We start from the raw sequence: 23,790 nt of genomic DNA, 5'->3' as shown, positions 1-23,790 counted from the left end.
TTGTTGTAAAGGAGCTCTGCAGTTAGCAAGAATCACAATAAACCCCACAAAAATAACAATTAAAAAAATAAATGTGTGTTCCCTCATCAACCTAACAGGTTAATGATGAGCCTACAGCAAACAGGGCCACACCTTTAATGTGTGACTTAATGTATTTTATGCCGCAGTCACAATCCGTACTGGCAGATCTATCGGGGCTCAAGGGAAAAATTAAATTTAATTGGCTTTTTATCAGACACTATTGAAAAGAACCCTCAAAGTGGTGAAGAAATGCTATAATGCCATTCCTGAAGAACATACAGCATGTACTGACAATGATTGTTATATTTCTAGACAATGCTGATTTAATTGCTTGAAAATGGATCTTAGTTGCTTCACAAATATTCATAATATCTGCTAGTTTATATAAATCTTACATTTTCATTTCCTGACCCAGTGTCTTCAGCAGAGAAACTGTACTGAACTGTAATGGGAACTGTCATAAATTACATGGCTTTACAGAAAGTGTTTGGTTAGGCAGAAATAAAAAAATAAAGTCCATGTAGTCCATGTATCCAACACAAACATTTACGCACGAACAACTTCATCTTTCACCATTCAGTTTATTCATAATGCCTTGCTCACTGTCTTCTACTGTACCTCATTTCCCAATAGCTTAGGAAACACTCAAACAGTGTGGTGAGTTTGGTAAATGAATTCTTAGTGAACAAAAACTCAGGAGGGGAACCGCTGAACATTCAACTCCTGTACAGTAACACATTTAAAAGTTTGACTCATCATGTCTTCCACTTTTAAAAACAGAATTGCTTAAATGAGATAAAATTTGTACATGACCAGACAAAACAAAGTGATTGTGCAAAAATACTTGAGGGATATGAGATCAAGAAAAAAAAAAAAAAAAAAAAAAAAACACACATCACATCCAATCCTTCTTTTTGTCATTGTTTTGGATGTAAAGCTTGAGGGAAACATTTACATGATCAGCTTACCGACATACATCCTTCTCACTCCCAACTGGAAAGAAGAATTCAAATTCATTCAATGTCTGTTACAATAAAAATATCTTTTTTTTTTTTGTTGTTTTTTTTAAGCCTTTATCCCCGCTAAATGTCACATAAAACAAGTCAAGCACTTAAAATGCAGGCAACTTCTAAGGCAACATGTGAACTAAAAACAAACTACATACTGTATAGAGAGGTATAGGCTCCTCTATTTCATCTGCACGGGCATTCCCATACCAGAGAAAATATGTCCTAATGCAAAATGACACAAACAGCTATCATACAAAGTGAACTACTGAATAGAAAAGACAAAAACATCTACACGCAAAACAATACTGAAGTCAAAATAAAAAGTTTCTTATAGGGAATCCTCTGCTCCCGTTATTTGCTCTGGAAACTAGTTGTGTGTGTGTTTTTTTTAAGAGCATGAGGAGCAGATCATTAACGCTGCATCCGGGTTTACACAAACCCCCGAGCGATTCCTTTCACTGTGATGGAGGATCAAGGGTATATCCCTCTCTCAACTGAATACATCAAACACCTTGAGGAAGTAAACAGGTGCGGTCTCATGCTCGTGTTTAGAAAAAGGGGGAGGTTAGAGATAAATACATGAATTTATGGGTGTGTGTGTGTTTTGCATAACAGGGATTCCACACGCGCTGTAGTTCCAAACATCCTCTCAAAATTCTGCATATGATTCACACTTTTTGCTCAAGAGCCGTCATGTTTTTGTTTTGTTTTTTTTTTTCACATTCTGGAGGCCGGTGTGGCCGCTGAGAGGGTGAAGCGGTCCAACCGGAGGACGCTGAGGAGTGGACATGCACTGACCAGGCAGCCCAGAGGCCCTGAGAGCAACATGTAGAAACACACGACCCACCCTCACCGGCCTGCCATCGCACTCCGCCCACACACACCGCTGAAGTCTGCAGAAGGAAAGGTCCGTCCTGAAGCACGGCAGCAGGGTCTGGGGGTAGGGGGCAGTGATTGTTTGGTCTGCGGTCACAGAATACTCTGTGAAGATGTGCAAATATATCTACAGAGGACGTCATGGGGTCTACAATGCAACATGCAGGACACAGTAGAATGCAGGTCTCTTTACAAAGCTGGACTGTGTGTGTGTGTGTGTGTGTGTGTGTGTGTGTGTGTGTATTGGGGTGGGGAGGGGGAGATGGAGCAGAGCTTGAGAGTGGGTAGTGTTATAGTGCAGGTGTGAGGTGGGGGAGAGGAGGGGATGGTAGCAGTTCATGTGTCTGTGATGGGGAGTCTCATCACGACGTGCCCTGTCTCTTCTGTTGCTGGACCCGGATCAGCTCCAGCTGTTTTTTGCACTTCTGGTAGTACGTGGACAGACTCTTGTTCTCCTCCAGGAGCTTTTTGTGCTCCTGCACCAGACGGGACGTATTCTGCTGGTCCTTCTCGTCTTGGTCCAGTTCAGCGATGAGCTCCTTCCTGCGCAGATGGGACATGGAGTGAGATTAACTCTTTGAACTCTGATGTTGCTGTTTTCATTTTTTAATAATTTAGCAGCCAGTATGGACGGGAGGAACACTTACACCGTGTCTACACTGAAAGTGCCTCAGCCGCATTTTTCAGTCGGGCAGAATGTTTTTAAGTTGTCACTACTCTCTGGTGGACAAACTCTACTAAACTTATAGTTAATACTGTATAAAATGAGGGTGTGGTGGGATACATCTGAGTCCTGTTTTTTAACCCACAAGTTAAATAGTGTTACATAAATATTACATTTTAGATGTACAGATAATCAGCTGGATTACTTTTGATACTGACGAAACATGATTATCAGGCATTCCCTGAAATTATGATTTATTCTTGAATCTATTCACAAATGTCCTCAGCTCGAATGCGACAGATAAACTGGCGACAGGTGCAGCTAGACTTACTTTCTCTGGATCAGCAGGGCGATCTCTGTTTGCACTTTCAGGTATTCTTGGGCCATTTTGCAGTGCTGCTCAAACACGGCCATGGACTCTTTGGAGTTTGGACAAGGAGCGAGGGGCTGGAAATAAACATGCACGTAGCTGTTAATTGACTTTAAATGATCTGCCCATGCATCACACAGTATAACCTGAGCAGACAAATATCTCATTGACGCTGCATGTGTAAAAGGCATCCTGTTTTCAGGAATAATCCTGTCATTATTAAGTTGATACTGTAAAGTTCCAATGTCCGTCCATTCATCTGTGTGAGGGAAGAGCAACACCACCAAAACAGAGTTAAAGCTGATTCAATGCAGCTGATATCTGACTATATTTAAATTAAACATACAGTGCTTTGTGTGCTGGCAGCTGATTGGATGATGTACCTGTAGCTGGTGATCCAGGGTCAGATAAGCCATGGGAATGGAGTTGTCTGAGCCGTTGGTGTCTGAGAACAGAGAAAGCAGGAGCTGTTTGGTTTTTTTCATGACTGCACAGGAACACTATCAGTTATGTCCTCAGGTTTCAACATGAATTACCACAGGTCTTTCTTCAGAAAAGACCCCTGACCCCCTCCTTAGCAACGTAAATCATCTACAGTGCAGCCTGACAGATTTACAACATCTGGCAACAATGACACTGATGTTTTTATAGCCACTGTGTTTAAACGGTGACTGATAGCAGTGGCCCATTTCAATCAATCATTCCAGCAGTAAAACACAACCTTCACTTATTTATCTTAACCACGACAACTACAGGCCGCAGCAACAATACCTTTACTATCATATATGTTGTTAACTGTTCTAAACAAAGTATATGCTGGTAAGGTTCTTTAATGCCTAACCTGTTTGGTGTGGTTCAAACACACACGCTTTTAGTTTGCTTCATTCAGTCTGCTGTAAGCTCAATCAAATTCCGCGGCAAACTAATCAACTGAACCAGACGGCTGGTGTCAGTCTGCTTCCATCCTGACTTGTGTGGTTTGTTTGTGGTGGACAAAGTACAGGACTTTATGACAGTATATCTGTGATTTCAGCAGGAATTTAAATGTGAAAGAATATTAGCTTTTGATTTACTGACTGTGAACTGTCAAGAAATCTAAGTTTTTATAAGCCATCTATATAATTCTCCACGGTGTTTTCCCTACAGTCATTCTACAGCGGCGCACCACCGCTGCAAAATTTCACATGATCATGAATATCAATAGGCTGCTAATGATTTTCACTTGCATACTGTGCAAGCACGACAACACCCTACGTTATCATAAAATTGTTCTGAGTCACCCTCCCTCTCCTCATTCTTCAAAAGGACATCTGTAGCGTAGCTCTGTTAAGGAATAGGCCAGTGTTTAATGTGTTTGTGTAGCAAGTGTGTGGTTGAGCAAGTGGAGAGAGTGAGCCGCAGAAAAGTGACGGTGAAGCAAGGGGAGCAGAGCAAAAGGTTAGCAGCTTCTCAAGACCAAGAAAGGTCTTCTCTGTTATTTCCCCAACTGCTGGAAAAGTGAAGGGAGTTAGCCCAGAAGTCAGCAACAATAGGTTAGCCTAATCTGACCAGGCTCACTTAAGGTGGACTGAGCTTTAAGGTGGACCAGCTATTCTCATTTTAGTGTCAATCTCAGCCACTCTTAAACAGAGAATGGAGAAATGTCTGGCTTCAGTTTTTCTCTGAGGGTCCATGTTGCATTGATGATGCAAGATGACATCACCAAAACTATTCAATGAAAAAGTTACCATATGACTTCATGTTTACTGCTCTTGGTGTGTTTGAAACAAGTCAGTAAGAACACGAAATGGACTGAACTAGAAAGCAACATGTTCTTCCTTGTGTGGACCAGCTAACTCAACTCCACCCATCCTACATTTCCTGCTGCTCATCTGGGTTGTGTTGTGTTGGCATCAGACTGAGTAAGGAAACCCAGACATCCTTCACCCTGGCAACGCCCTCCAGCTCCTCCTAGGGGATCCCAATGGGTTTCCCAGGCCAGAAAAGATATGTAGTCCCTCCAGCATGTTATGGGTCTGCCCCGGGGTCTCCTACCAGTTGGACATGCCTGAACACCTCCAGAGAGAGGCGTCCAGGAGGCATCCTAACCAGATGCCCAAACCACCTCAGTTGGCTCCTTTTGATGCCGAGGAGAACAAGTCTGACTTACTGCCGAGAATGTGAACACAACTCTAACTGCAATTATATAAGGACCGAATGGCTTGCAGCAACAGCCTGGTATCCCCATACTCCCGCAGCACTGCCCACAAGGTCCTCCGAGGGACACGGTTGTAAGCCTTTTCCAAATCCGCAAAGCACATGATGTGTGAACTCCCATAACCCCTCAAGTATCCTTGCAAGGGTGAAGAGCTGGTCCACTGTTCCACTGCCAGGATGGAATCCACATTGTTCCTCCTGAATCCAAGGATCGACAATCAGCTGGAGCCTCCTCTCCAGAACCCTGGCATAAGCTTTCCCTGGGAGGCTGAGTAGCGTGATCCCCGATAGTTGGAGCACACCTTCTAGTCCCCTTTTTTGAAAATGGGACCACCACCCTGGTCTGCCAGTCCACAGGCAGTCCCCAATCCATGCGACACTTTAGAGGCGTGCCAGCCATGACAGCAACACAATGTCTAGCACCTTCATCATCTCAGGGTGAATCTCATCTACACCCAGCAACTTGCCACTGAGGAGCTTTCTGTCTACGTCAGAGACCTCTGCCAGGGATATGAACTAAGTAAACTACAGGAGTGAAAGTGCTCAAATTAATAGAATAGATTTAATGGTGTAAAAAACAAAAAACAAACAAAAAAAAACCCCCAACTACTTCTACAGCTAAGTACACTGAAACACTTATATGCTTAGCATCCTCTTAGAAAAGTTTATCAACTCTAAGTGATGTCATAACACTGTTGTTAACACAGCAGTACTATGGCTAAATGTAGTCAGTGTAATTCAGTGCTTTTGCTATACGAACTAGGTGAAAATCTAAAGATGTTAGAGATGTTACAAACCCTGCAAAGTTATATGAAATCTTCTGTTAATATTACCACCACTTCAGTGGAAATATCATGAGTACCTGAGGGGTCATCAGGGAAGTAGCTTCTACTGCTTGTCTTATCAGGTGGCATCATCCTCACACTAGGACTGGAGGACCGGCTGCTGTTCCTGCTCCCCTGCAAGAACAAACAAACACCGTCAATCACGTGGGAAGCCAATCACATGGGTGCTGTGTGATTTTGTCAGCTTGCAATTGTTGATGAAGAGTTGGGGCAAATGACATAATTCTAGTGGAGAAAGTGAGGACTTTTGAATTCATGTGTGAAGCCTACAGGTTTGAGGGAGAGCTGTAGAGCGAAGCTTAAGGCCAAAATGTGGCAAACCACCCCTTCATTATCCATTACAATCTTGGAAAATACAGCTTGTTGGATATTGTCCCTTACATGCTTTACAATGAATTTCAGTTGGCCAAATTTAATACAATGAAAATAAAAAATATGAGGAAAGCAAAATATCCAGTTAAATTAATGAGAAACCAAACCATGAACAACAATATTATTATTTTGTATGCAGTGGTATAACAACACATTATCAACATGCAATGTTTCAGTGTCTCCCTAGATCCTGGTATGTGAATCAAAATGCTGTAACAAAGCAAACTAACAGAAACTAAAAGCTCAACAATCAATCAACTGTCACACTGCTGAGAATCTGGAGAGCAGGTTGATCCCACCGCCAGCACAGCACAAACTATTTTCTTTAGCAAAAGTATTTTTGTACAAAGTCTTTATGCTGAACTCTACATGAACTTTTGACTGCAGAGAGCTGTGGGTTTCCTACTAAACAAATGAAGACAAATGTTTGGGAAAGCAGGAGAAATGCTCTGAGCCAAGAAGCTTATTTGAAGCTGTGCGTGTTTGAGGAGAGGGCGGTTTCCTCACTTATGTCTTCATCTTCCTGGAGCTGACACATCAAACACATGTCATATTCCATGACATTTTCTCCCCAAGGATTTTTCTCTTGACAAGGACTATATCTAATCCTTTTGAAAGACGACATCAATAAAAACATCCATCATGCTTTGCATGAAAAAAGGAATGATGAAAGTGGCAAACAAAAACATAAAGTAGATTAGGAGAGCAGAAATAAACCCGTCTGGTAGAGCTCAACTTTTTATTTACAATTTTGAAAACACAAAGTGACGTCTAATTGATTATCTGAAGGCAATGTAGGCTACAGTAAGTATTGTATGTTAACAACAGGTAGCTTCAGATCAAGGCTATTTATTAGCTTCCATGTTAACTGGAATCAAAGTCCAACTGACATCACCAGTCAAATACTTCTGCAGTCAAAAATAATTGCCAAAGTCATTTTCTAATTTATTTCCTTTTTTAAATAATTGAAAGGAAGAAAAATGTCTTTGGAAATACATCAGAAACACTCCTTAGCCTTTAAGGCTCTGAGTGGGCAGCTGTCTTTTATTGATTACAGCAAGAAATACATGTTTCAATGTTCATTTGGGCTCCTGACTGTTGTTTTAACACAGACTTGAAAAATTGTGAACCGGTCCTTTAAGTCTATTTTCTTACAACTACACTGACTGTGTATTGAGCTGAAAGAGATGATACAACACTGTTGAGTACACAACAGTACCTTAAGATCTGAAAAATTGTGACCATATCCTTTAATTAGCTGTGTAGCCTGCAACATTATGCTAGCGGCGCACTTCTCCCACAGTGAATGTTTGGTAGCTTGTTCAGCAAGCCAAGGTGCGACACAAGACGTGGTCATGCTTGCAGATGATATGGAGACATTAGCTAGTAAGCTAATGTGTGCTGTGAATCAAAGTGTGAGGCTCTTTTTGTGTTGTGCCATCATTATTTTCTGGCTGTTAAACTGGATTTATACTTGGCACAAGGGGATACCAGCAGTCCCATTGTGATATCTACAGTGTAGATTTTGATTTTAAGTTCAGCGTTGCTCGTTACTAATAAACATAACATAAATATATATATATATATATATATATATATATATATATATATATATATATATATATATATATATATATATATATATATATATGTATGTATGTACATATATAAAACATAAAAAAGAGCACAAGACATATAATTTATAGAGCAGCTGTGCTGTAATTGGAGAAAAACAAAAACAAAAAAGCCCCACACAATGAAATTTCAATTATACTTCAAGATGTAACAGCAGTTCCTGTCCTAACACATGAAGCCGCATAGATCCTCTGCCATTCATATCTGGTTTATGACTGTGACTTACCTGGCTGGACTCTGTGCCAATGCCCGGCAGATCCTGCACAGACCGACGTCTCTGAGGCTCACATGTGGCTGTGGACAGGATGGAGGGACAAGGACAGACAGAAGAAAGAATAAGCCAAAAGAGTTTGTGGGTAGTAATGGTGGGGGATTGGAGCCCGTGTTTACTTGTGGCTAAAGGGACATCCAGACCCAAAGAGCCACACAGGGACAGCTGCACTGATTCAACCCTCTACGTCCTGGCCTGTCAACATGTGCTGTGGCACGGCTGTAACGTGACCGCAGCGCTGCAAGAACCGGGCCCCACTAACAGTGCACAACAAACATAGACACACATCACTGCAGACCAAACCTATCCACATCAACAGCTGAGCCAGCTTATGTGACGGGTTTGCACTGACTTGGTTTGGGTTAGGAGCGGGTGGGGATGCTGGGAAATGTTTAGGGGTCTATGACAAGGACCATGGGAACTGGCAGGTACTGTCCTTCCTAGTCATCACTCATTCATCTGCTGCCCAGGTACACACCAGGTTCAAACTATTGCTGCTTGGGATATAACCAGGTCTATCTGCTTCAAAAAGAACTTGAAATACAAGGCATGACAGCTGTTGTGAATACAGCCTTGCAGTCCTTATTTCATCTAGTTTTTACTTTTTACCATTTAGCTCACACACTAACACAAAAGCATATGAATGAGTGTATCTGTAAGGAATAATTCTATGAATACGTGGGAAGTAAATCTATACATCATCCAAGCAGAATCAATAGTTTCCTGTATTTTGAAATGATTACATTTCAAATGTCATGTGTGCATTTTCTAGACCCGTATGTCACAGGATTTGAAGATTTTGAATTGTCTTCAATATGAAGCACACTGATTGTGGCTTGTTAGTATGACTGTTGACAACACTATAAGCTCACAATAGAGACACAACACACAAACACACACTCCAAAGAGAACACATCTTCACTTTCTCTATCTGTTACAATACACTGAGTGGAATACTCTACTCCAACCATGAACTGAACTGAATTTGAATGTTTTTTACTAAATGCTTTTACTATGGGATACATGCACTTTTAATAAAGTTACAAATTAATTAAAGTGTTTGGAGCCACAATTCTGGACTGGCAGCCACCATTTTTCAACCATTTTGACGATTGCAGGGATGTAACGGTACATGATTTCATTGTGAACCATTTACCAGAGGATGTTTTGTTTGGTATGCAGCGTTCTTCAGTTTGGTGCACTGAATTAACCTGTTGAATTGCCTTAGGTACATTCTACTTTAGTCTATGGTTTTTAAGTGCAAAATCAACCAAGAAAGGTTTGGCAGTGGGACAGTATTTGTCTGCTTAACTATCCAAGTCTGATGATCTCACAGATGTGACAGTATACACTCACTATACTGATATACAGTGAGTGCTGTCAGTATGATGAACGCAGACGAAACACCAGAGCAGGAGTCTTCAGTGTCATTTACATCTATAAATTGGGAGCTTTATGGTTTCCCAATAAGTCAAAGTAACAATGGAGCAGAGTAGGAAGTAGTGGAACAGACTAAAACTGTGTGCTGGCATTGTTGAACCAAACTTGGATATGTATCTGGTTTGTTATGTACAAGCATCGACTGTATATAAATATGGATGTCATGACACTCCCCAAAAGTGAAGCCAAAACATCTCCATCAGACCCTGGTGGCTGGCTGCAGTATAGGTCATAAGTCCCGCCCCCTCCATGTTAGTGGATGGGACAAGAGCCAAACTAAAAAAGTACACATCAAATAAATTTTTCCCAAAGATGGTTTCTGTCATTTTAGGTAGTTCTTATCACACTGATGTATGTTCAAGTGCTCATTTCTCTGAAAAGTTTGTTTTTAAAGGGGTCTGACATCATGATTGACAGCTGTGACAGCCGCTCTCAAACCTCCGTCAGATGGCAGGATGGCTGAGGGGGCGTGTCCTGTGGGCCATTATCCCGTCTCCCAACTCTACACCACAGACTCTGGCTCCAAATGACGTCACACAAGCAAGATGGCTGCTCCCAGAGAGGAGATATTTTGGCTTCACTTTTGCATAGCGGTAGAAGTGGAGACATGTTGTCCATATTTATATACAGTCAATGTGTACAAGCTGCAGTCATCCAGGAATTATCCACTGTTCCAGCAGCTCTCACCACCTATGATTGGACATGCAGGACTACAGAGAGCTATGCAACTGTAACCTGATAGACTAAATTGCTATTTTGTTTCAGTTAAATATTTGAATTGCTGCAAAAAGTTGAAGATTTTGTCAGTCATTCATGGAATTGTAAGAAAAATCCAAAACAGAGTGAGTTCTGACTGAGAATGAACATAACTGTTGAACTGAATGAGAAAGAATTAAACTGCTGGTTCTAAAGATCGTTTTAAGTTAATGATAGACATGTTGCACTTGTCTAAATGGACAATTTCATTTCATATTCGAGGAAATGCAAATATAAAGACAAACACTCCAAAGAGAATGCAATATATTTGAGTCTTTAGTAATAATGATGGCGCATTAGTGACATATTGACCCTTGGCTTTTTTTTGCCAATATTTAAGTGCTGTAATTTTTAATTTAAGGTTCATGGCAGATGAGCCACTATTAATGTTTACATTTTTCAAAATAGAAGTCAGAAAATGTTGTCTTCGGTGTTTTTTTTGTTGTCCCTGCTGTACTAAAACCATATTGTGCCAGAAATACGAACCAGGGATTTTTTATACTGTTACACCCCTACTCGATGGCCACCAGGGATTTGTGTGCTTGGGGAAACTACTGATGTGCAGGTGTGCACATGCATTGACAAGTGCCCTACCTTTAATAACATGCAGCAGATGACTCCCTTAGTCACTGGATTAAATTAGCCACTCATTCAATGTGTCTCACAAGGCTCCAAAATAGAAGCCTTTTCTGACATCCAGAGCTGTCCCCATTCCTTTCATCCGTATCTCTGCTTGTAATAATAGCTCTGACCCTCAATGTGAGAGAAATTAATCAAAATGACTTTTTCAAAGTTAATGGATGTAAAGAGAGCAAGAGGGGGGGAAAAATTAGCCATGCTTTCTCGATGTCCTCTATGCATGAAAGGCAAGGACGAGCTGAAATGCAGAGCACTGATGCACTGATTTACTCCTGCTACCCATGATCTGCTGCAGCCAAGCCAGAGAGATGACAGAGAGGACAGGGCCATGAGTTAGGAATCTTAGCTCATCTGTGTCGACTGATTGGGTTTCCACAAGTCAGCAAAAAAATGTCTTGTCATTGACACCGCTGATGGAAAGTCTTCATCAATCTCTGAGGAAGATTGATTAGTTAGAACTATTTTTTTGGGTGTAAAACCTGACTGCAGATGAGACAGTGCTGACTCATGTTCTGTTTCTGTCAAGTAAACAAATCACAAAAGACAAAGAGACATGAGGCAACTCTGATGTGTGTGACTCCAGGACCAGCTCAATTACATCTTTTAGATCTTTCTACTACAGAGACTGCCCCTTTGAGAGAATTTAGCATGAATGAACATCATGTGAATTGGTATCGTATGGAGTAACACACAGGAGAAGGCCATGTCAGAGCAGAGCAACCCACAGCCTCAGCCAAGCCAGCTCTACCCGGTCACCAGGAAGCCCAGTGGTCCAGTGGTCCAGTGATACCTGTGACGACGATCTTGGGAACATCCAGAATGGTGCCGAATGATGCTGTTTTACGGTGGCCTCGTTTATACTGGGGGCGTGCTGCGAAAACACATATACACACACATACAGCTGCGTACACAACAAGCATGCAGACTACAGACTCGGGGCCCACTGCTGGACTGGAAATGTAGGCCACACACATGCAGAGCATACAATGTGCTACGTGCAAGGGCAGCATGCACCCCGTCCATTCCAGACACTGTGGAGTGGTACCATGTTGACTGCTGGCAGCCACTGCATGACATTTCTCAGCACAAACAACAGCAGGCATTCAGCAGAATGCTGTCTGGATAAAAAAGTTCAACAAGGCAATCTAACAGAGGGTGCTGATGCTTGAATTACAGGAACTCTACTCATTAAAGTTACATTCAAGTATAAAAACTTAAAAGTGCAACAACAAAAACACCTGACATACAGTCTGTGCTCAAATCAAATTCAAACATAATAATATTTCTATTCAAATCTAAACTACATGTGGGAGCTCCTCAGGGTTCAATGTTGACATGGCAGCGCTGGTGAGTATGCTGCTCTCTGTCAGAGCCTCTGAAGGAGGGGAGATGGTTGACAGCCTCGGTGTTCCACATGGTTATGCTTGTATGAAGAATCAATCCGCCTCAAAGTGATGAAAGCACATGAAAAAGATCCTGACTCTGGTGGCAGGAGAGCAGCTCCTCGTGGACTCAGAAAGGCCTCATTCCAAAAACACTCACCTCGATGACTGACAATAACACTGCATGCCTTTCTTGTGTGCAATTGTTTTCTCAAAACATAAATAAATAAATTAAATTAAAATGAAAAATATGAAAATTCAGTAAATCATAAAATCATGCCAATGTGCTTCGATCCTCTTCCTGCTTTCCATGATTTGCTTTGTGCTGTACAATGTTTGACATTACCTGTAGGTGCAAATGGCATCTTGGGCTCCAGCTCTGACAGGTCAGCGCTCATTCTTTTGCTGTCTGAAGATGCCAGGCACTGTGTTCGTGCAGGCAGACTCTCAACGCTGCCCCCTCTGGACAGAGGCAGAGTCCTTAACGGGTCTCCCTGAAAGAACACACACACACACACACACACACACACACACACACACACACACACACAAAAAGACTTTCACTACTTTCTCCTGTAACTTCATCTACATCTATTATTTCAGACAATGTTTGAATGGTTTTCATCAAAATATTTAAAGTGGGTTTACCTTTGGCTTGAAGTGAGGTGCAAACTGAGGCGTAATCTTGATAGTGTCGTTGCTCCCTTGAGAATCACTGTGCTCCATGTTTGCATCACTTTTGTTGCTTGTGCTGGTGCCAGTGTAGTCCACATATGAACCTGTTATTCCCCAGGACACAGAACAGAAGACAAGTTTTGAAGTTGTTATACTTTGTCAACTGTGGTGCAGTATCTTAACATTATGTCTGTGGCATGTTTGCCTTTATTTGACACCACACCATAAAAAAGTAAACTTTAGAAGGATAAATGCCGTGGAAATTTGGATTGGTAAGTGTAGACAGCAGTATAAGTTCAATGGTGCCAGTCCTTCACCTTTACTAAACAACAAGCACATATTGTAAATAGAGGTCAACCGATGAATTGGTCCGGCTGATTAACTGGCACCGATAGGACGCTTTATAAACTACAGGCAGGACTGTCGGCAGGACTTGACTACAATAGTGGCTGTGCAGCCTGGTCACAAGGGGACAACATCACTGTTCAGGGTAATCAGGGTTTCCCCTATCATCATAACACTTTAGTGCAGCGCTTTAGTGTTTTTTCACAGTGCCAAATGAAAACAATAAAACTATGCTGAGAGTTTTTGCTGTCATTATAGTCACGCTGCTTCTCTGTCCTCTCCTCTGTGTTTCACCGAGGGCAGGGCACAGCTCCTCACACACATACACACACACACACACACACACAGAGCGAACAGCAGAGGAGAAAGGCCACGGTGGACACAGTGACCTTAAGATAACTTGCAGATTACTTGAGTTGATGAAAACTTAGTTTGTTTAGTTAAGTGCAATAAAAGCTTCGCCAGTAAAAAAGACAATAAGTACTTTATCGAACCACCTGGTTCAACAAGCATAAACATGTAGAAAAATCAATATTTCCACCTGCTCTGTCCACAGTCTCTCAGGATGTTTCACACAACCGCAATGTTCTTGTTAAACCAATAGCCAATTGTTACAAACAAGTTAAAATATCATAAATAGACGTTAAAATAGACATCAGCAGCAGAGGGAGGAGGACAGAGGACGGGAAGAATGACTGATAACGCCTGATGTCTGTGTTCTTCCATTTTCTCCAAACGTCACTCAGTATTTTGAGTACCTGTACTTGTTGCAGAATTGCTCTGTCCCTCATCTGAATACTGGTATGGATATTGCAGGGGTTCATCAAATCCTGGGAAGTACTGGAAACAGAGATCAGAAGGAAGGATTAAGTAAGGCTGCATTTAACAAATATAGCTTCATTATGCATTTGACTCTCAAAGAAACACAAAGTGGGGTTCATTCCATATGATAACTAACAATAACTTCAGTTACACTGACATGTCCTGGACAAGAATGCATCAGAAATAAAGTTCAAACACTGGCAGGTAGCTTGACAGAGCAGTCATGAGAGCAATCTTCTCAACCATCTATAGAAGTTGTCTATTGTGTATAATAATCCAAGGTCATTCAGTCATTAGTTTATTTGTGTGTGTGTTGTGTATTTTATCAGTTCCATATTAAGAACTAAGTGAAACATGGCAACCACACACTATTTATCCGAGCCCTTATATTTCTGACAAATGAGGTCTTGTTACAGTTTGGACAAATAATACTCCATGTAGTGTTGATGATGGAGGATGACAGTTGTGCAAACTGTCCGATGAGTAACCTGTCAGTCCAAGTGCCTTTATGTTTATTCCTCTGGGCTCATTTGTTGTAAGTCAATGTGAACACAAAACAAAGCAGAACTGAAGGCAACAGTTCATCTTTCTTTGAAGATGAACAAAGCGTGCTCGGTTGATTTGCAGTCTGCCATGCCTCGGTCTACGTTGTAAAGCGAAGCCATGTGGAGCCAGGCTGACATCTGTAACATGTGTATGTAATGATGCAACTCGTGTACAACAAACATTCCTACAGAGCTGCTCCAGCGACTGTCACGTTACATTGTGCTCTCTATGAGTTAACTATTTCGCAAGGTTTATTGATTCATTCGCTCCGGTTTAATAAAAGCTTTGTAGAGATGGTGAGCGTGTGTGTGTGAGGACAGATTACCCTCATTAGATGAGTCATGATCTTCACTATCTCCTCCATGGAAGGCCGCTGAGAGGGGTCTTTAGACCAGCAGCGAGTCATCAGGCTCTCAATGGGCTTGGGTAAATTTTTGATTAAAGGTGGCCTTGTACCTGAACATAACAAAAAAGAAATAAAGTGATTGTTCACACACAGTCAACGCAACAAATAACTTTTTGGCATCACACCAGACAAGCTATGAGATATTGCAAATTTATGCTAAAATCCCACTTCGCCTGCTGCTCTAGCCGGTAATGACTCAGGCAGGCAGATTCAGGGTTGAAAAACATTAAACTTGTCTCCAGGTATTATTAACGGCACACATTTGTATTCTCCTCCATCTGCCTCTGCATTAGAATAAACTGCAGGGAGTGCTGCACAGGTGAACATGTCTTTTAGCTGCTCTCTTCTTTAAATTTCAGTCTCCCAGCAGACCTGGATGTGCAGGCACGTCTACGGACTCACAGTGGCTGACAGCTGGACACGTTGCATCCCTGAACCCCCCCCCCCCCCGTGACTCACCATTGTGCACAGCCCACATAATGCGGAAAGCTGGTCCTCCAATTTCATCAAAGGGCTTCCTGCGCGTGATCACCTCCCAGAGAATGATCCCCCAGCTGAACACATCACACTTCTCGCTGTAATTGCTGCCTGCGAGTACAGAGGAACGCACAGCAACACTTAGGTCCTTTTCAAACACAGAAAAAAAGGCTTCGTTTGACATCGCTGGCTGACTGATAAAAGTAAGTCCCTGTGGCGCATTTGAGATGAGAGCGAGGATGTGCCTGGGAAAGCACAGGAGCTTTTATCTCATCTGTGCTTTCAGAGGGGAGGAGGATGAAAATAAGGGAGCAATTTTACCAAGGAAAAGCTCCTGTGTTGCTTAATTACTGGACCTATTATTGTAGAATGAAAGTGCACATCACAAAGCTATTTCAAAGTTGCTGCGCTGAGGTGTTCTGACCATATTTCACACTGATGCTAATTAGTTGTAAAGAGTTCATCGAGAGGGCAAAAGTGAGTTGTTGCACATGAGTCTTGTAACTTGCCTCCAAAAACAAGATAATGACTACGGCTTAATTCATCTTTCCTCTTGACCCCCCCCTCGCCAAGAACATGTCTGATCATGTAGAAATACATTAGGTTGCTGGCTAAATTCTACACCGTAGTCTCCCGCGGGAAATAAAGCCACTACTTCTCACTATGCTTGGGAGACAGTGTCATCAATAAAGCAGGGAAGTAAGGCAGCTGACGATGAATCAAGAATTAATGCCTCAATGCTTGGAGCGCTAAGCTGAAATTAAGGTGAGAGGTGACAAAGCAAAGTTGGGTGCAAGAAAGAGCAGATACAAACGGGTGAGAAGTTTCACTGCTTTGTGATGATTGTGTGAGAGTGTAAAGAAATAAAACAGTGTCTGGATACATATCACAGCTTTTTAGTTAAAAACAACTGACAGGGCAGGTTATCTAAAGCGTTTCAAATAGTTGGAATGCCACTCATACTTGCCTTCGAATACCTCCGGGGCCATCCATGCTGCACTTCCTTTGTTGTTGGTCATGTGGGTCTGAATGTCACATGCTGTTCCAAAGTCACATATCTTGAGCACGGTGCCGCCTGCCACTAGAAGTAGACTGAAACAAAGAAAGCAAACCCCATTAGAAGCCAAACACTTTCAACATGAAAGGATGAATAAAAAAGTAGAAGCTTTCTAAATTGTTTGTGGAATAAAAGACAGTATTGTTAACAGTTACAGGTACACAGTGGTTCCACATGTGGACATGAACTGTCAACAGTTCAGCCAAAAAGTTAATCAATGATTTTTAGAGGCAAAAAAAAACCCATGAAAATATTGATCATGTCACAAAAAAGGAAAGCTTTCAAAAATACTACTACTACTAACAGAGATGTGTACGAAATTTAAGTGACATTTCAGAAACAAAAGTTGCTAATATATCTGTGCATATGTGCTTTAAATGGAACAATATATCAAGAGAAACTCTGGGAAGGAACACTAAATAAAGTATATAAATACATTCATGTCCGATAACCCAGAGTTGACAATTTGTCACAATGCATGACCTACTTATTCCTAGAAACTCCACAACAGTTCTCTAGGAAACACACCAGCTGATCATTCCCAGAGAGTCCTGCCAGGAGCTTTCTTTCCACCACAGTCTGGCAAACAACCTCTGGGGTCTAAACGTCCATCAGTAATACTGTGTAACTGGGTGAAGCAATTAAATACCATACAGGAGGGCCAATTTCAGTAATAGAGCCATGATTTTACAATACTATGTTTATAAGTTTGGAATACTATGAGGAAGGATTTTTACAACTGTAGAAAGTTATCAGAGTAATAACTATTTCTTCCTCCATCATAGCAGTGTTGAATTACTACACTCAGGTTCAAAAGTAATGTACTTGAAATGCATGCTTTTATGTACTTTGTTCAAAAAGTTGTCAACTTTTTTTGCCAGATAACCCTGTGTTGAATCATTTATTGAATGCAAATGTTTTTTCCTGCAGTGAAAACGCTGGTCTGAAACCAGCTTAAAAACTCATTTGACAATATGAAGCACAGAAAAATGAAAAATGAGTCTCACTCTAGAAAAACTGGTTTGTGGAGCAGGATGGAAACTGCTCTTTTGAGACTTTAAAAGCATGTTTGTCTGATGAGTTTTGTGTCTGATCTACTGAACCTCTTTACATCATCTACTGTCCCCAGTTGTTCATGGTTTTGCATGTTCTTTTAGCATGCTACTGAGAAATGTATTAATACAATAGTAGCAGCAGAAGTATTATTTTGAATTGCTAAAGTAATCATTTATTAAAGTGATAGTTTGAATGAAGAAAGAAGACAGTACTGTGATATTACCTAAACCCCTAAAACACAGGAAAAGACACTTGGGATTTACATGTAAACATGCTTTTAACATCAGAAGACACACAATTTTAACATGTTAAGAAGCAATAACTTGCTATTCATGATAACACACTTTTTGCAATACTCTGCTGGACTTAGAGCAACCTCTACACTTCAGATAGCCTGACCAGTTTAAGTGTATGTGTTTTTTGGACAAGAACTGAATTAAACAAACATAAAAAAGGAAGCCACAAGGCACTTTGGCTCAGTGAAACAGGAGACAAGAGAGTGTGAGGTGAGGAGGAGCATACTTGGGTGGCTTGAGGTCCCTGTGAATGAGAGCCTTTGGTTTCATGCCATGGAGATAGGCCACGCCCTGGGAACACTGTAAACACCAGCTCATGGCATGGGAAGCAGTGTAATAGGGGAGGGGTTCAGCACCATGCAGCACTGTGGACAAGAGAGCACAGTCACAACCACGACCACAGACAATAACCCTCCAGAAGGAACCGAGCAGGCAGCTGGGCCCTGCGGTGTTTTAACACATCGTCATACACACACACACACAAACACACACATACATACATACACACATACATACACGGGTCTGACTGCCTACTTGCTATAGCTCCTTAACAAGTTAATTCCAGGAGGGAAAGGTGACAGTACACCTTTCAAAAACAGTATTCACGACTAAACTGAATAACATTAAAGTTCTGGTACCATACTGTAACTCTCATGAGCAACTTTGATAAAGATTCAGTGACTAGAGAGGAGAGGTGGGAAGTCTGAAGCACAGCAGGAAGTCCCTTATTATGGGATTCACATCCCATTAAAACTAAAAGTTGCCAATCATAACAACATGAGAACAGGAGCTGTTTGAATCAGATTTATTATAACACAAGGCTTATTTGAAGTGTGAAACACTCAGGTATATATTAAATACCTGCATTGTTTCTTTTACAGTTAAACGGCCTCTAATTGCATGTGTGAAAGACAACATTTAAAAGGAGAACTGCAATCAATAACACATCAGTTCACAGTTTAGCTCATCATTTCTATCTGTTATGATAACAATGTACTGTAAGTAAACCATTCTTTCTGATGTGGAGACTAGCCGATCTAACAGTCTGTATTTCAAGACCGTTTTATTTGGTTGACATCTTACTGTTACTTGTTTTATGACTTTATTGTCCATCTTATGTATTTATTTTTAAGAATTTTAGTCTTTAGCATATCTGATTCTACATGATTTGAAATGGTGCAACGGCTGCTGTCATTTTACATTATCCTTCTCATCACTTCTGTTTGACACTTGATTGTTCATATTTCATGTATCTGAACATTCATTTGTAGTCTATACTTTTTATTGTAACTTGTGTGTTTTATATTCTACATGCTGCTGTTGTCTTGGACAGGACGCTTCTGTAAAAGAGATTCTTAATCTCAGTGAGCCACTTCTCCTGGTTAAATGACTAAAAGTAATTGCTGAGATCTGGCAACACAGCAATATAGCTAAAACAAAGCGTGACAGCTCAAAAAAACACAAGCAGTCAGATGATCAGACAAGTTGTAAACAAGACAATAGTTTATCCAGATTATCTAAACCACTTTATTTGAAGGTAAAATTGAAAGTCAACACTCCCAAAATGTCAATATTCATCCCTCATTTCACATACTAAATACAACAGGACAAATTTGAAGTTGTAACTGTGATGGATGGACTACAGACAGTCTGGCTAATCATTTTAATGTTCGCCTTTATTTTCTCTTCCAAAAAGGTTTGGCTAGCTTTGGAATTTGTTTGCATCCTGTCTGACTGTCTGCTTGGGTTTCTTGCCCCATCTTGCTGCATTCCCAGATGTCAGCGATTGACTTGGTGAGTTCAATCTCATCATTGCAGATAAAAATGATGATGAAAACTACAAAATAAGATCCAAGTTGCAAAAAACAAACAAACAAAACAAAAAAACCAAAATGATCCTTTAACTGAAAACACAAGTGCCGACTATATTTTTTAAAAACTGTAAGTTATAAAGATGCTAAATTTTTGGCAAGTGTTCAACTTCATCTTACTATTGCATGACAGAGTAAATTACCAGATTATTAAGTGCACCTGTACAACCTGCTGCAAGCCTCCATTATAGCCCTGCAATAAATCTGACTGTTATGAAGGTTACCATCATCAGTTTTTGATGTCCAAGAGATATTCTCTCAACTATCTAGCATGTTTGAGACTATACCTCTTATATGCAACTGGTCAAAGGGAGTCTTCTCCCCACAAGTCACTGTTTCTACTACTTATAGACCATAAGTTGCGAGGTGATGCTATACTAGCCTACAAAGTGCAGGTTTCTGACACATATCCTTAATAAGACATTACAGAACTGCTGCATGATGTTGTTTCTAACACATCAGTATTTATCAGGTCCATTTGGATATCAGATGCAGGGAAAAACAAGGCTGCACTGCATGTCACTGTGCAAAGTCTTACAGCTAAAATACACCAGGCACGGACACGGCGCGTCACGCACGTCTACCTGCTACACCAACTCTGACTCTGTCGCTGCATGCATATTGAGTTTTGCAAAGTGATAACGCAGTTGGTTATGCAGGATTTGGAAGCGTAGACTATATATTTACGGGTACTGAATTAATAAACTACATCGTTTTAACTGCATGATCATGGATACACACTGACTTGATTAATTTATTTTAATGTGCAATGTTGCATCTCTATGTAGTTTTTACCTGTTGGATCGCTGCGTAGCCACGAATAAAGAGAGAAAAAAAAAACCAGCCGCGCGATGCCTGTGCGGATACGCGCAGCTACCGGGGTCAGTGTAACAGCTGTGGCCATAATGCGACAGACGTGTCACGCCGCGTCGGTGCCAAGTGTGTTTTGGCTGTTAGGGTTATAAAGGAACTACACAAATGACAGAACATGCAAACAGTGGGAGGGTGGGTCAACTGAACAGGGCTGCTTCTCATGTCTGTCCAAGGCTGTGTCCATTTCACAACTAGCAAAGTGGAACAAATGCTCTTTCTGGTCATCATAGAATTGTTCTCTAGTTCAACATGTAGACTTACCGTTGTACAATGACCCTCCTTCAGCATATTCCATCACAAGGCAGACCTGAGTGGGAAAGAAAATCATTAGAAACTCACAGACTGAACCAGGCAGACAGTATAAACCTACTAGTGCGGGCTATACTGAGCTCATCAATGGGGCTTTGTGCTTAGTATAGAGAATTGTTGTGGTGATAACACAGTGATAACACTGCAATTAACTTACTGGATTATTGCAAGAGCCATACAATTTCACAATGTTGGGGTGATTCACACGTGAAAGCTGCCGGAGCTGAAAACAATGAGGAAATATTACTCATAATTCCATCTCCATTCATGCTGTTCAACACCTTAGGTATACAACCATTTATGACCTCGTCTGTCATTGCAGGTACTGATAATTAAGCATTGAAAAGAGGTGAAATAAGTGAATTTGTAATATAAAGTCTTGTCTGAACACGTCAACAAAAAATGCTGTCGCAATGAGATAAACTAACACTCCATTTATGGCAATAACAACAATACCTCAACAATAAAGGCTTTCCTTTCTGATTCACTCTCAATGGTCTTGATTGCAACATCTTTGCCTTTCCACTTGGCTTTGCAAACCACCCCAAAAGCTCCTCTCCCCACCACCTGAAAATGGGACAGTTGAGAAGAGGTGTAAGCTTCTGAACCTGTTTTGAACTGTGGTATACAGCATTCATTAAGACTTGTCAGTGCCAGCTGATATAAGCTGACTACAAAAATAAACACACCTACCTCCTCAACTTCAATATCCTCATAGTTTATTTCTTCAAATGGATATCCAGGAGGTGTTTCAAGCATTTCGGCGGATGGTAACGTCAGAGACATTACTGGCCCAAGTCAGCTAGTAACTTACTGAAGGCAAAACATGCAAATTGCAGACAAAAAAGAAATCTGTTAAATACAGCTTCACGACAGCTATCATAATGGCACAACTGTATAACTAACGTGTCATTAACCAGTGGTATGGCTAAGCAACATGAGAAATATGTTGGCTCCTTAAAAAATAGCAGCACAAGCTGTCAAACACAGCAGAATGACATAACGTTAGCCTCCTGTCGGCTACTATGATGCATTGGCTAACCGCGTAGCTTGACTAGCAGAGCTAACTGTAGCTGCCCAAAAACTGTCACAGAAAGTCAAGAGTGCTAAAAGACAGCTTGAGGCATACGACAAGCAAGGCTACAAACCTACAGTAACATCACCATATCACAGCCGCAAGTAAAAACAAGCTACTCGTGGCCTACGGTATATTAGCTGGCCTGGATGCTAATGCTAGCTACCGGGACTTAATAGCTTCAACAACTCAACCCTTCGCAGTTGACTTGTCACCAGCGCCGGCTCTCTGGACATGGGGATATCTTCTGTTATTCATGTGCGAAAAAATCGAATAATAACGTCCATTATTAAAACTAGTCTTTCTCTATCCACCTGACAGACCAAACATAACTTTTTCACAACTCGTCTAGCAGGCTTGCTAGGAGAGTATTTTTATTCTTCGCAGGAGCAGCTCCATCAGGAAGTGTGTGCGCACTGCAATTCTGTCCGCTACACACTGAACAGGAGCTTTTCCAACCTTTTCCACAAAGGAAAGGCTCCATTTGTTTTCCTTTAGTTTGATTTAACTATGTTAGAGCTGAACCGAGAAGTCGATTAATCGCGAGGTCGATCGACAGAAAAATAATCTGCATGTATTTGGATAAATAATTAATCAATTCAGTCATTTTGCAGCAAAAAATGTGAAGAAATGCCACATCATTAACAGAATATCGATGGTTGGTATGTAGACATCACCAGGCTTGGGCTGTGGGAAGTTGCAATGGGCAGTTTTTCCCTCTTATTTTGTGACATTGCATAAACCAAATGATTGATCAATTGATTGAAAAATAATTGTCAGATTAATCTATACTGAAAGTAATCATTAGTATCCCTTGCAACTGTATTTTATAAATGTCAACTCAACTTTTCTTTTCTTATTCGGTTTTACAAGAGTCACACATACCAGGGGACCCATCTTGGAGGGCAGAACAAGCAACTCTCCTTCTAATATTAATTATTAATTAGGAATTAATTACTCATTAGGCAATTCTCCTCTTTTCTTTCCCTTTTTTTCTTGTCTTTTAATGTTTTGAATTTTGCTGAGTGTACGTACAGTAGTTTGCTGAAATGACAAATATACAGTACACTGGACTTGTTGAGCTAAAGTTTCTTAACTCAAGGTCAACTTGCTAGCTTTTTCCCGGAGCTTTCAACCACAATCTCAACAAATGAAGTTTGCTTAGAAGCTGAGCAAAGTCCATCCATGGATGTATTACAAGGTCTTATTATACATCACAAATCCATCTCTGGAAAACCATGACATGCAGGTGAAAACTGAAAAAAGCTTGTAAGTGGTTCTTGGGTTATGAACATTTTTGTCAAACAAACTTTTTTGAGTGCCTTGAAAAGTGCTCTATAAATATAATGTATTGTTATTGTAATAATTTGGTTTGATTACAGTGTGGCTGTCTCATAAGGAATTGTTGCATGTGCTATGTTGTGTTAAATACAACTTGTTGGGTCGGATCATCTTTGCCAGTGTTTCTCCATGGACTTCTGAGTTCAATGGAAGTTCTTTGAGGT

The 23,790-nt window shown here is 40.9% G+C and overlaps 1 protein-coding gene across 3 annotated transcripts; it reads right to left on the bottom strand.

The window, feature by feature from the left end:
- Window positions 1–582: 582 nt before the first annotated feature.
- Window positions 583–22,727, bottom strand: map3k7 (mitogen-activated protein kinase kinase kinase 7). Of its 3 annotated transcripts, none has more exons than XM_042390418.1 (18): window positions 22,452–22,727; window positions 21,904–22,023; window positions 21,667–21,777; window positions 21,368–21,433; window positions 21,163–21,208; window positions 18,384–18,522; window positions 16,716–16,840; window positions 15,731–15,859; window positions 15,191–15,321; window positions 14,256–14,337; window positions 13,126–13,256; window positions 12,824–12,971; window positions 11,886–11,966; window positions 8,216–8,283; window positions 6,000–6,096; window positions 3,325–3,386; window positions 2,903–3,018; window positions 583–2,450 (listed from the first exon to the last, which is right to left on the bottom strand). In XM_042390418.1, the coding sequence occupies exons 2-18, from the start codon at window positions 21,994–21,996 to the stop codon at window positions 2,270–2,272; spliced, it is 1,806 nt and encodes a 601-aa protein (XP_042246352.1). In that variant the 5' UTR covers window positions 21,997–22,023; window positions 22,452–22,727; the 3' UTR covers window positions 583–2,269. The 3 variants fall into 3 exon arrangements, with proteins under 3 accessions (XP_042246352.1, XP_042246351.1, XP_042246353.1); XM_042390417.1 differs by having other exon boundaries at window positions 22,480–22,727; XM_042390419.1 differs by lacking the exon at window positions 11,886–11,966 and having other exon boundaries at window positions 22,480–22,726.
- Window positions 22,728–23,790: the final 1,063 nt, after the last annotated feature.

This window comes from Thunnus maccoyii, chromosome 17 (genome assembly GCF_910596095.1).
Source record: "Thunnus maccoyii chromosome 17, fThuMac1.1, whole genome shotgun sequence".
In the NCBI taxonomy this organism is placed as follows: domain Eukaryota; kingdom Metazoa; phylum Chordata; class Actinopteri; order Scombriformes; family Scombridae; genus Thunnus; species Thunnus maccoyii.
This window is presented reverse-complemented; position numbering and strand designations above follow the sequence as displayed.